Source organism: Myotis yumanensis, unplaced genomic scaffold (genome assembly GCF_028538775.1).
Source record: "Myotis yumanensis isolate MYYU_CA2020_CCGP unplaced genomic scaffold, mMyoYum1.0.hap1 SCAF_15, whole genome shotgun sequence".
Classification (NCBI taxonomy): Eukaryota; Metazoa; Chordata; class Mammalia; order Chiroptera; family Vespertilionidae; genus Myotis; species Myotis yumanensis.
The window spans coordinates 33,795,313-33,809,794 of record NW_027223766.1 but is presented as its reverse complement, the minus strand read 5'-3'; the positions used below and the strand labels follow the sequence as shown (position 1 = coordinate 33,809,794).

The 14,482-nt window shown below is 42.2% G+C and overlaps 1 protein-coding gene across 2 annotated transcripts in view; it reads right to left on the bottom strand.

Moving 5' to 3' along the window:
• CSMD3 (CUB and Sushi multiple domains 3) overlaps positions 1-14,110 on the bottom strand; it is an 857,474-nt gene extending 843,364 nt beyond the window's left edge. For both annotated transcript variants that reach the window (XM_070391936.1, XM_070391937.1), the window contains exon 1: positions 13,628-14,110. In XM_070391936.1, the coding sequence (XP_070248037.1) occupies positions 13,628-13,805 (178 nt within the window). In that variant the 5' untranslated portion in view covers positions 13,806-14,110. The remainder of the gene's footprint in view (positions 1-13,627) is intronic.
• Between the last annotated feature and the right edge of the window lie 372 nt (positions 14,111-14,482).

Here is a 14,482-nt window from a genome sequence, read left to right as displayed (position 1 = left end):
ATATAGTATGTAACAAGCAATAGTGTCTCTCAGAGAAAATCCTGTTAACATCACTTTTATTCCTCCAAAAAGTTCTCATGCCCAATAAAGAAGATTCAAAAAAGGAATATGAAATGCATGTTTAAGTGTTTACAATTGAGGAAAATAATTTGCAAAGTAAAATTTTTAACAACAGAAAGGAACAATTTGGTGAGTCAAACAGTCACGTAGAGGTACAAAGTTTTCAAAATGCATGGGATTTTTAAATATCTGCCCCCAACTTCCACAAGTTAAATATAATAAATGAAGACATAAAAAAATAAATAAATAAAAAATAAATGAAGACATAGAATAAAAAAAAGAACAATGAGAAAATAATGGTTGAAAAGAATCTTCTGATCTGAAAGATAATGTCAATAGAGATGATAAGATATGTCAATAGGATAATGCCAAGAGACCATTATTCAAGTCTCTCTTATTCTTTCAAATCTACCATTTTGACCAGAGTAAGAAAATAGGAACTTAGCAAAAGCTAATTATTAAAGTGAAAATGTCAAGAGATAAGGAACCTAAGCCTAAAAGAAACAAGGCACTTAGGGTCATCTGGCCAATAGGATGTAACTGGTATTAGAATCCACGTTCTATTCTGTCAGATTAGAGATTGAGGATAATCATAATCAATGTTTCCTACTTAATTTTCTTTATGATGTGCTGAGTATTATTTGAAAATATGTGCTAAGGGGGTCTCACAATGAACAGTTATTTTTGATACCAGGGTAATTTATCAGGGCTCATGTTTCTTTGGGCTCTTAATCTGATTGTAATGGAGGCAGTGATATTTTGACTAAGGAACTTTATACAGATCCTCAAGTAAAAGAAACTGCATTAAATATTCAAAAGTGAAAGTAGCAAAGGTAATTCATACTTTGACATGTTGAGTAGATAAAATTTTTATGTATTCTTTTATTTCCTAGAAATTGTTGGATATCACTAGCCACTATTGAAAGAGTTGGAAACATTTGAAGTTTATAGAACTACAAGATTTGGGCAATATATATTGATTTTTCTGAATGCAGGTTGGACTTAAATTAAATTAATGAATTCAATTAACTTTAATTCAATTCAATTCTCCTAATATTTAATGAGTGCTTACACTGTTTATAAGGTACTAAGTTAGGTATAGAGATCCCATGCTAGGTGATTTACAATCTTTGACAACTCTCTTTTACTCAGTAGAGTTATGAATTAAGGAAACATGTTTCATTCTTTTACATTTTTAAGAAATAAATTCATAGAAAGTTTTCCATAAAGTCTGGGCTGTTGAAAATAAGGAAAAATATAAGTAAACATGAAGTAAGGCCTTATACATAAATTATAATTATGACTTTCTATTTTAATTTGTAAAAAATATACAATATTAGGTAGCATTAAATACAATACCTATTATATAGATATACATATATGTACATATGCATATATATGTACATATGCACATATATGTTGTTACATATATGTAAGTTACTAAAGGATTCAACAAAGTATGTCCAAACACTGACATGAGCCTGTCCCTCTGATAACATAACTGGTCTGACTTTTCTGAATTCTCCTGCTTCTATAGCCTTCCCTTCATCTTGCAGCATATGAAATAAATTGTTCTATGTTCATAGATACTCATTCCAGAAAAGAAATAACCTTGTACATGTGAACAAATTAAGAAGTCATCTCAATCTCTGGAATTTTCCCCCCTCAAAGTCAATTAAATCCTTTTCAACTTGGTAAAAAGAGCAAAGGCTTTGGGGTGGGCAAGCCGGATTTGAACTCCATTTTCTACACTTGCTAATTTCCTCCTTCTACGTTGTTTCCTCAGATTTAAAAAGGAGTTAAGTCTATCTATTATGCCAAGTTGAGATGCCTAAATGAGAGGCTCTCACACTCCACAGCAGTGGTCAGGGACAATCAGTTTCCCTCCCTGCCATGAAGATGATAAGAGAGGAAAAGATTCTGAAGTAGAAATGCCTAATGAGATATCTTACCGAGGAAAATGTTTTCACAAGTGCTGTAAAGAAAAATGAAACATCATAAAAGTTGAAGTAAAGATGTAGGAGACAGAATTCATAAATTGTGAATATTTGTGCTTAAATATACAATTAATAAGACTGCATATGCTTATTGGGTATTGTGTTTATTCACTATCAACAAGATTTTGTTGACTGCATTTAGTTTTGGAATTTAAAGTACTTGAAGAGTGTGTAACAGAGTTGCCTCTTTTATCCAAACACCTTTCCTAGAACTAGCTGAGTAGGCAAACATCGCCATCTATGACCCCTTCTAATTTTCACCAAGGCTGGCTGTATATCTTAACAGGTGACTTCTGTGAGATTTTCTTATGTATTAACAACAAACAAGACAGCTTGAGAACCTCTCCACTTCATTATAAGGAGTCCTTGTTATAACACTGTCTTTATATATGAAGTGTCAGTAATACTTTCAATAGAATAGAGAGTTGGAAGTTGAGAAGAAAAGATGAAACGAATGGAAAGGCAGTGCAGGGTTGGTTATTAGTTTGTGTAACGAGCTCTGTGAAAAGTAAAGGGACCACTTTCTTTGTTATGGCAAAGAAAGGAAGAAACTTAGACATTGGTTTTGAAATGTTGATGAAAACAAGTCAGCATATCCTGCAGATCTGTCTCCCATGCATTAGTCTGGTGTTTCAATAAAAGGAGCTAATCCTATGTATTATGGAAAGTGTTGGAAATTCACCCCCGTGCATGTGGAAATTTCTTCCTTTAGTTTTACCAAGTTAAGTAGAACAATCCAAAGCTTATATCTCAAGCTTCTGAATTTACCTTTTCACCCTGCTGAAGTAATCAACACAGAGAAAATAGCAATATACATGGATAATAGATATGTTTGGTTTTGATCTTACATTAATAAGTCAAAATTTTGAGACTTAGAAATTGAAAAATCTTTCAATATCTGTTGCATGAATAAACACCAAATCTGGTTTCTTACATATTACATTATCCTTAGATAATGAAGAAGCTTTATGGAATGTGAAAGGGACTAAGGAAATGGAAATTATGATGTAGGGTATTGGTGCAAACATTAAAATAACATGTATCATCAAAGCAATCAACATGGGGGAAATGAAATAAATATAAAATCCTAGATCAAATTTGGTGAATATCCTAATCTCGTAAAGATAGATTATTCTACTTGACTCCTATGTATCAAAATTGGTATTAATCATTGCCAGTATTTCATCCTTTAGCTATTCATAAATTCTTCTATTGCTCTTTGTATTACAGATTTTAAAAAAGCAAAATGAAATATAATCTACTTATTTAAGTCTCCAATAAAGACAAAAATATGGAATAGAAGATTATAACAGAAACTGTTATATTTTATATTTACTTATTTATTTGGCTCTTTGCATATATTGACCTTGATAAGTTAGCTCAAGGCTCATTTCATATGAGTCACCAAGTGAAGGGGCAGAAATTTAAATTTTAATCTGAAAGCATTAGCAAGCTAAGTGAGGAGTTCTGAAGCAAAACCTAACATGGAAAAATAAAACGGGTAAGAAGCACAATTTGCTGATCACAAGCTATTATATAACTGTACAAACACTGTTACAAAAATACATGTGGGATCATCATTAATACTGGATAAACTAGTTAATATCAGTTGGCTGAACAGATGGGAGTCAATAAACATTTTAATGGAAAATTACAAGGGAAATTACATTAGATTAAACCACAAAATGATGCATTTCATTGCAAAGTTTCAAACAATGTCTGTAGAATGTTAACACTTACCTATGATAGATAATGATTTACTATATAAGATGTGTAAATAAAGGTGATGTATCACTGATATTTCATGATAAAAGAATCCCATTGAATAACTAAACAATTTTACTATAACCAATTGCTTTGGTATTATGTTCGCCTACTTCAAAATAAAGCCTATGTCTTCTTTTAGGGTAGTGACTAGGTATACTCTCTTTTTTTTAATTGATTTTTTTCTTTTTTAGAAAGAGAGGAAGGGCAAGGGAGAGAGAGAAACATCTGTGTGAGAGTAAAACATCAACAGGCTGCCTCCTGCACACCCCCTATTGGGGACAGAACCTGCAACCTGGCCTAACGGGGAATTGAACCCTACCACCCTTAGGTGTATGGGACCACACTTAACCAACGAGCCACACACACGGTCAGGGCCCTGATTTCCCAAGTCTAGGCAAGGGCTTCACATACATACTGGTCCTTAATAAATGATTGATGGCTGAATGAATATGTTGATGAGTTCCAGAACTGATCAAATAAGTTACCATTTCTCTTTGTAGTCATAAAATCTACTGACCACTGCATCTTTCTTAGCTCCTAACTTAAAATGTGTCAAAGCTACAGTATTCAATTCAAGATAATACTATTTTAATGAAAGACATAATAACCAAACTTGACTTTAACCAAAAGAAAATGATAGAAACAATTGAGATTATATTTACTCGCACAAGATATAACCTAGCATCTCTAACACCTTCCAATTTCTTTTGAGACCTTCAAGAATTTTGCTTTTGAAAGAATTGCATAATTAGAAAGAAGTCCTTATAAAATGGGGAGATTTCAATAATAGATACAATAACAGGTAAACATAGGTAGTAAACTTCAAATTCTTGAGAAATGGCTGATTTCTAAGGACTTACACATTGGTAATACTTAAAAATTAAGTTCAAAATGTCATTTCTGATTTTCATCTGTAATATGTTAATGAATACTGCCAAGCTAACACAGAAATTAAAGTTTTCTTAGCACTTTGCTAGAGAATTGATTTTAAGAGTTACTATTTGACCTCTTTTATAAAGATTTAACAGATGAAAAGACACTCAAGTCCTAGTAGGATTTATAGATGAAAGTTTTATTTTTTTAAGTCTTGAACATGAATGAAATACAAGCAATCACGGGCCTGTCAGCATTTCTATTGCAAACTTCATTTAAGAGAGTTTATCATCTTTTTCATCTTTAGAAGTTATGGAGCTGGAAATTGGCACACAAATTAGCAGCCTGGATGCAAATTTGTTTACAAGAAAATTTGAATCAGTTCAGCTGTTTTGATTTAGACATTAGTCAAAAAACCTTAACTTGGGTTTTCTCTATATATGTGAACACTGAGTAAATATTTCGTCTAGACTACATAGCTCAGTCCATTAGAGCACAGAACCAATAAATCCAATGTATCCTGTGTTTCATCTCCAGGAGATTCAGTTGTGTTTGTTCTGCCTGTTCTCCTAACTTTGATCTGTTATCTTGCAAATGCAGCTTTTAGCAACACAGAGCTCAATGCTATATAGAACATGCAGGTAGATCAGCATAAATTCACTACCAACATTTGGGGGAAATTCAAATTATATGTCCAATGACAGATTCAGAAGAGTCATTTTTGTATCTGAAAATATAATTTAAAGACTGAAAGCCAAGTCATTTCTAACAATTGCAAATTACCTGAAATTAACAGTATCTTATTATGCTTTAATAGAATAAAAGAGTAGACTCATATTCACTTCTTTATATTAAAATACTCATAATAAAATACAGCTTAAAATTACATTTTTTCAAGTATCCACTCAGTTCATAAACCTCAGGTACCCATTATGTGGTGTTATAAGAGAAAATAAAATTAATATTTTTTTCAGAATTTCAAATCAGAGAACCCTAATAGGGTAAACAAACAAACAAACAAAAAAGATATGCCCCTATAGAAAACTAAAATAGATATTTGAGAAATTAGAATAGTATAAAATAATAACACAGCTGATAATTTTATTAAGTAACTATGAAACAAGCAGTTAATGGGAATGTGAACAAGCTTAAAAAATGTATTTTAGTTAGCAATCTGCTTCCCTTCCCATCACCAAAATCATCAAAGCAAAATGTCAAGTCAACTTCTGATTTAAAATTTCAATGAACTCAAGTGAATTATTATAAAAATAAAGTCAATATTAAAATAAAGAACTTGGCTGACAGTCAATTCTGAACATTACAAAACTTCTGGAATCATAAATAAGAATTTCATTCTAAGTACTATCCCTCAAAGTTCTCTGAGACATAAAAAGCTGTCAATACACTGATTTTATTTTTTATAGACATATTGTTATAAAATATATTATTAAAATATAATTCTTTATTTGATATACATATTATATATTTTAGAAACTGTTTTTTATAACATAATTATTTCTTTTTGTCTTCTACAAAACAAGTGGTTAACATTTTTAAAATTTTACCACACAACATATAATCACAAATTGATATGTGGTACTTAAATATTAACTGTTGTGATTTTCTTCATTGGTGCCATCTGAGCAGGCTCTGTAGTAAAACTGATAAGGCATAGTACAAAGAGAGTTGAACATGAACTTGAATGTCAATGATCTAGTCTCAGTTCTGGAGCTAATGATCTTTGTAACCTAGTAAAAATCACTTATCCTTCCTAGGCATGTGCATTTATTGTATTAAAATATTGGCACGGAACTAGCTGATATTTAAGAATCCTTCCAGCACTGTAAACACCATGATCTGTGACAAAGACGAGTAACACAAGTTCATGTAATTGCATTAATTGAGCAATATGAAAGTAAATCAATATTGAAACGTAACAGATGAAATGAGCCCAGGATCAGGGGTAACATTTTGAAGCTATGGGTCTGGCCTTGATTCATAGAGCCAGCACCTGAAGTAACGGAGTAACGGTGATAAGTAGACATTTCAGAGTTTCTCAAATGGATAACAGCCTGGGAACTTAGCCAAAGTGCAATAATATCTAGTGAGAAGATGCTGCATTTTTTATTTACTGCTATGGAAAAGTTAAGGCTGCTTGTGTGAGGGATAAAGTGTGGGAGAGTTCATACTGGCTTTGCACATGGGCGTGTATTTTGATAATACTGACGATTGCTAGTGTTGGGCACTATATATGTTACCTCTAGAATCTCCTTATGGTCCTACTGATATTTTAAACTTTTTAAAAAATAGATAATGAAAATGAAGCTAAGGAAGTTGAGTTGCTAGTAAAATCATTATTTGACATCAGGGTCATGGTGGCTCCAGAGCCCTTGGTCTTTCCACTTTACCCCAGTGATCCACAAATTTTAGAGTGCATCAGAAATACCGGGGTGACTTAATAAAAATAGCAATGCCTGTGCCGAACTATCAGGGCATCTGGTTCAATAGACCTGTGGTGGGGATATGAGAGTTCATAGTTCTAACATGTCCCCAGAGGGTGCTACTTGCTCAGGAACATTTAAAAAATCATTGTAGAGCAACCACTTAAGAGCCAGTAGAATAATATTGTGAGATCTAATGCCACATGATGGTCATTGATCTTCCTGTTAACCAATTACAAGGTATGTGATGATGCATATGGTAATGGTCTACATTTAGACTTTTTTAGAGGAGATTTCAAACTGGGTTGTGGGCAACAAGCCATCATTATGTAGAAAATATTAATCCTTATGAATTCTCAACAGGCACCAAGAAATAGTTTAACAAGGGGCCTGATGGCATGACACGTTTCATGGCTGCAAGATGGGAGGATTGAGAGAAAGTTGACCATCAGTACTAAGACCAGGAATTCTGGAAGACATTCAATAAATTGATTTTTATTTTGGTAAAAGTGATAATCCCAATGAAAATGGGAGCCTCATAAGGGTCTAATTCTGAAGAAATCTTGAAGACCTGGGGATTGATCTCCCTGGACAGGACCATGAATCACCCACCCACTCACTTTGAGAGAAAAGATGAATTTGCTAAGAATAGTGTCTGTTCTATCATCCTTACCAGACAGACCTCATCCAAAATCCCAATCAGAACTGCCATTGTATCCTGAAATTATAAACCCCTTTAAATTACGAGTAAAGGGAATGGAAGAAAGAATAGAAACAGGAGTTATGTTTTAATGTATACATAGATAAAATAAAATTGCCTTACATTTTATTTGTATCTCATACATCTTTTCATAATCTCTTCCTTTGCAAGCATTGTACTTCTAATCTCCCAAACATTGGAATTCAAAATACAAGATGGCATATTTTCTCAAATAGTCATGTTCCCTAAAGTAATAGGTTCCTTGCCAGACATGGTTGGGTGCCTCTAGCAGTGGTTCTCAACCTTCCTAATGCCGGGATCCTTTAATACAGTTCCTCATGTTGTGGTGACCCCCAACCATAAAATTATTTTCATTGCTACTTCATAACTGTAATTTTTCTACTGTTATGAATCGTAATGTAAATATCTGATATGCAGGAAGTATTTTCATTGTTTGCGACCCACAGGTTGAGAACCAATGAATACAATCATTGAAAGTATTTGATATCCTGAAGTGTTTTCTAGGGACCCTGATGGATACATATTGTCACCTCTTGGGACACAGGGAGAAGTATAGTTGGAGCCTAAGGAACTGAAGTTTAGTCTGCTTTACTTATTGCTATTTGAGATCGTAGAAAGCATTTAACATCAGTTTCCACATAAGTACAAGGCATTATTAATGTTCTACTTCTCTTACCACTTTCTTTTCCCAGATCTCACTTTTAATAGAGTTTTATTTACACTATATTTAGAACAGTGTAGATACCATTAGCTAGTGCTTCATTGTATTATTCCATTGTTTCTGTAGACACCAAATTGTGTGTTCAGGGAAAAGACATGTATACCCCAAATATACTTAGCTACCCCACAAATAGTAACTCTGATGAATACCATGAACAGTTACAGCTCCTGCAACTGAGGGGATGCTCCTGGAGTACTTAATATAGTGAGTAATTACACCCCCTTTCTCCTTGAAGGATCTCCAAGGAGCTGGTATCAGGTTTGCAAGAGGCTAAAGGGTGCTCCTTAATTATTTCTGCTCACACTTTTGCTACACGGGTGTGTGTGTGTGTGTGTGTGTGTGAACTCGCGCCCTCCCCAAACCATTAACACCAGAAGATTCGGGGAAATATGTCGCTGCAAAAAAAAAAAAAAAAAAAAAAAATGACATTTCAGAACAATTTCAACCAGGTAACTGTCCAGGGCAAGTCCCACTCAGAATCCTGGGAACTGTGCAAGCCTTTTCGGGGCGGTAAAGTGGGTTGGCTTAGCTACTCGGCAGTGCCCAGCCTCCCCGAAGGCGCCGGCGCCGTGCTCAGCTCCGGGAGCAGGGACTCCGCCTGATGCCCGCGTGCGTCTCCCTTCCTTGGGAGTCCTGCTTCCTTACTCTTCTGCAATGCGCTGCAACCACCACCCCCCGCCCCCCGCGCGCCCCGCTCTCCGCCAGGGGCTGGACTAGGACCGCCGGCGCCCCGGATGACCCTGCGCGGTTCCAGTTCCTCTGCCCTCTCCGGGGTCCCACTGAGCCACTGCGGCGCAGGAACCCCGGGACGGGCACCCCTGCTGGCGTTTCAGCGACGGAGCTGGGGTGGGGGTGCGGGCGATCAGAGAGGATCAGCAACCCCATGACCGGTCCCCCAGGAGGTTTTCCAACCCCCAGTGCCTGTTGGAGTGGAAGCTGGGAGAGGGCAGCTCTGTGGTCAGCTTGGGGAGAGGGAGCCTTCCTCAGCGCCTCGGTCAGATGTGTGGCAGCAGTGGCGCAGCTCCCCGACCATGAGTCTGGGGAACATCAACGCACTGTTACCTACCACCCATTTTCTCCTCGGACTCCCCCCTCTCATTCTCGAGGCCTCCCAAAGGCCCCTCCGTGTCCATCCACGTGGACCTTCCCCTCCGAGCAACACACACACACACACACACACACACACACACACACACACGAATGCAGGCACGCGTCGCGATCCAAGTCAGGCACTCGGTTTCAACCTCCGAGGTCCTAGGAAATTTCGGGGAGCCTGGCCTTCTAAAAGAAATCCACTAACACTCCCAGAGGAAATCGATGGAAGGGAGAAACCCCGGTCCAAACCCCCGGCCGGACGGGGAGGCCTGACTCCAACGCAAAGGCCATCTCCCAGCAGCAGTCTCCGTCTTGCAAACCCCCAGGGAAGGGTTCTGTGGGTGACGATGGCCTGGCGGTGGGTGGGCTTTTGTTTGCTGTGATTGTTTGGTAAAGACGTTAACCCACCCCACCCCTCTTTGAAAAGCTCATTTTCTGACCTGTCCGGTCAGACGCTAAGTCTTGAGGGCGGGGAGTGAGGGTGTCAGCCCGGAGATCGCAGGGTGGGGGCCCCCCTAGGCTGGGCGAAAGGGGAGGCCGCTCTTCCACCAGGCGGACACCGGAGACAAGACCCTTTCCAACAGTGATTCACTGGGGGAGCTGGGGCGGGGGAGCCCCAGTCTTGCAGAAGAGCCTTGTGGTGGGAGTGAGACCTCCTCAGAGTTCTAAGGCCCCCGGCAATGTGGATCCTTCTGGAAGTCCAGGGTCCCCAGACAAACCCCAGACGCACGTCCTGGCTCCCACCCGCTGTGGACCAAGGTCAGTGTGTTCTGTACCTTCGGTGCACCGGGCTCTCGGGAGAAGGCGTGTGGGAAAGCCCCCCACGCGTGTCTGTTTACGTGGGCGGGACTTTCCAGCACGACTTGGAGATGCACAGTTTCTCTCTGAGCGAGACCTGGGCAGACACGCTGCAGCTGCCTGCTGTGTTCCCCAAACCTCTGCCTGCCTGGGTTTGTGCTCGTGTGTGTCCGTGGGAAACCAGCAAGCCTCCGTTCTCAGCAGCCCCTGCCCTGCGCCCCCCACCCTCACCCCCAACTTGCTGTCCTGCAAATTTAGAGGATGACCGTGGAGATAAAACACCCAGAGAAGGCTGACTGTCTCTCCAGCCCCACTCTGGAGGTTCAGGCCTGCTACCTAGAGCCACTGTGTCTTCTATTCCGAGGCGATGCCTCCCACGGAGCCCCTTTGTCTCTGCTGCTGCGGGCAGAGGTGAAAAGGTGGCGGGGTGGAGAGGGCAGGACACAAGGTGGACATCTCCAGGCGGAGCTGCGCACTTGGAAGACGGCGCCCCCTGAACTTCTGCGCCCTGGAGCCAGCGTGGGTGAGACCTGCCAAGCCTTCCCAACGGCGCCCCTTCTGAGCTTCGCCGTGGGCCTGGGAGTCCAGAAGAAACCGCGTGGAAGACAAAAGCGGGCGCAGGCATGAGGGGAGACAGCATGTGTGCCGTTTCAGCAGTGCCATTTTGGGGAAAGCCTGGAGACTCAGGTGAAATGGACATGAGATGGGGAGAGAGGGAAGGAGGAGCAGCAGCCACTGGCAACATTGGCACCACCAGCCCTTCGGGCGCAGGTCTAGAGCAGGCAGCCTCCACGTTGGTTTCTCAGAATCCGAGGGCAGCCTTCCAAGTTGTAAAGTAGAGGAGACGCCTTCCAAGTGGCAGATAAGTGGCAATAAAGGACCTCACTAGCCTTAAACACGTTTTTCAAACGGTCCGGAGAACCTTGGTGCTGGACCGGACCAAAGCAGAGTGTGACACACGACTTTCTCCCCATGGCCCCCCAAACTGAAACACCCTTAGTGGCGACCCATTGGCTTAACGCAAAGTTGTCAGGAGAGGAGAGGGGGTCCCGTTTCCGGTGCCATTGGAAGCAAAGGCAGGCGCCCTCCCTTCCCAGGGGCGCGCCTGATCGGGCAAATGCGGTCGGTGCGGGCAGCCGGGCAGGGACTGCAGGCGGCCAGGCTCGGGGTTCGTCGGGCGGGCGTACTCTCTCTGCGTCGGAGACCTCCTCTCCCTACCTGCCCCCTGAGTGCGTTTTGGATCAACAGGTATCACTGGAAAACTCGCGCTTAACCCCGGGTCATCCTCTGGCAGGAGCCCCCCCTTCCCCCCCCCCCCCCCCACACATTTTTCCTGCGCGGCGCTGTTGCTGGCTCCCTGCGCCTCCCCCACGCCGGCCGTGCGTCTAGCAGGCAGCCCCGGGGCCATCCATTAACCAAGGACTCCCAGTGGCAGGCGAACTAAGCACACAGACGAGGCTCCTCGCACTTGGAGCCGGCGACGCAATCCCCGTGCAAGCCACCGAGACGCGTTCCGTGCACCCGTCAGGGTAGTTACGCAGCTCAGAGCAAACGGCGGGGCTTCGAGCTGCGCTGAGGTTCCAGGGGCTGGGGGTGGGGGTGGGGGCGAGAGAGTGGAGGGGGGTGGGAATCGAGCTTGGAGGAGCAGGTTGAGATTGCAGGGCTGTTGCTGCCAGAGAGACCAGGGCGACTTCTTGGCATTTCGAGATGTACATTAAAATTCGAGACAGGCCACCACCCATCATGGGTCCTAATAGAGGGAGAGGTAACCCCTCCACCCAAAACATGAGTTATCATTTCCACGGAATGCAAATGGGCTGCCTTCTGTGGGGGGACAGCCAGCTGCAAGCTGGACAATAAACTGTTTCATAGAGACTCGGCGGATTGCGGTTCGGAGCGGCGCTCGCTCCTCCACAAAGGAAGAAGCGGCCAGTTTGTGTTGACAGCCTTGGCGCGCCTGGGCCAAGACACCCCCGCCCCCTTCCCCCCTCCCCCCGACACGCACACACCACCTCCCCGTGACACACAGACGCCCAGGGTTTGAAACTAGCTTCACTGAAAGCGAGATCCATCGTGTCTATTAGAGCTGACATGAGTATATGGGGAGGTGATTGTTCAAAAATGATGGCATGAGTCACAAACACCTCCTGAGTATTCTTGGCAGCAATTAATGGGTGGCAGGGTGCAGGGTAAGTTGTGGAATAGAGCTGGGGGGGGGGGTCTATTTTCTCCCCCGAGGACAGTTCTCCTTCCAACGATCCTGACCGCCCCCCTTGCCTTCCTGTTTAAGAATAAATTGTACATCCCACCCACCACCTCCCCTTGTCTGTGCATGTGACACTCACTCTACCTGTCTGAACGCGGACACTTGCTGGGGATTTTCTTTTTGGTCGTCAGCTAATGACTTTCCTCCTACCTTCATTCACCCCCAAAGGGTGGATCTTTATACTTCAAGGTGTCTCAGACCGTTTTCAAAGCCTCATTTTAAGCCAAGCCTCTACCACAGGAGCCAAGGAAGCTCCCCTACCATGTGCCAATGGATAAGAACCCACATAGCATTTATTCACATACACATGAAGACATTTATGTAGGTGTGTGTGTGTGTTGGGGGGGGGGGGATGCTTGGAAGACCCCTGTGCCCTAATGCATTTAAAACCACCACATTCCTAGCATGCCGGTAACTTTCCTCCCGGAAAGGCTTAAAAAAAGGCATTTACAGGAGTGTCTTTAATATAAATATTCCAACCCAGGCATCAAACCGGACTGGTTTGACTAGAAATCAAGGTAATGCCCACACCACCCAGAAAAGTCTTGCAGAGGAATTCTGCCTGGACCTCCACTAGTTAGAGAGGCTATAAGAACCAACTCACGTATTCGTTTGAGCATACTGCAAGAATATTTATTGAGCACAAGCTCAATCACTGCATTGAACGCCAAATCTGGCAAGCAAAATGCATTTCCTATCCGAGGTGGGGGGGAAGAAAGAGCTCTGAATCAACTCCTTCTTCAGGATCATTACGATTATTTTATCGGTGCAAATTACAAAGTAACCCAACCAGCCTCTCTCTGGTGACGAGTCAGCTCACCTCCATCCAAAGCAGACGGGACCCCCACCCCATCCCTCCCACCCCCCCCCAAAAAAAAGCAGACCTACCTTTCACACAAGACACCGTCAATAAAAAGACGAGGTTCCAAAACGTAAATCCACTTTTAATCCCCATTTTCTTCATCAGGATGAAGTCGAGGCGGCCACATTTAGCGCATCTTCTCTTGCCAGGCTCCAGGGGGTTGGATTCCTTTGCTCGGCTCTCTCCTTTGCGGATCCCTTTCATATTATCCGCGAGCTCCCGATCCCTGCTCCTCAGCCCGGCGCAGTGGAGTTGTTGCTGTTGTTGGTGCGCGGTCACAGCTCGGAGTGAATGGTGTTTCTGGGATACCACAGCAACCTTGACGAGGACTCAACCATCTCTCCAACGGGGGCACAGAGTCTCCGTACTCTGGATGCTGCCTTTTCTTGTGCGTTTTTTTTCCCCTCCACCGAAACCTACCTCAATTCTAGCTCCTTGTAGGAACCACCAGACACCACTAGTGAGCCTCTTAAAGCCCAGCTCGGCTCTCTAACAAACTCCCCACAATATTTGAAATTCAGGGGCTTGCGTGTTTTTTTTTTTTTTCCCTTCCTCCCCCGAATAGATCAATTCTGCCTCTAAAAGCAGCCCAAGAAATATGATGTTAGTGAGCTCGCCATGGCAGCCGGTGACTACAGAAGCACGTTAAAGGAATATTTTAATCGGAGGGTCGGTATTGCTTTTGGGGAAACCGTGATGAGAAGGCATCGGGCTCCATCGATGCCCACGCGTTACAATGGGACATGTGTTACTACTGTAGTTGCAGCATAATTCAGGCAGGCGCCTCGCATGTATTAGCCTGTGATTTAATTGAAAAGGGAGAGCACAGAGAAGGATTTATTTGCGCGCAGGCATTTGCATATGCAAATGCTTACGCGTAA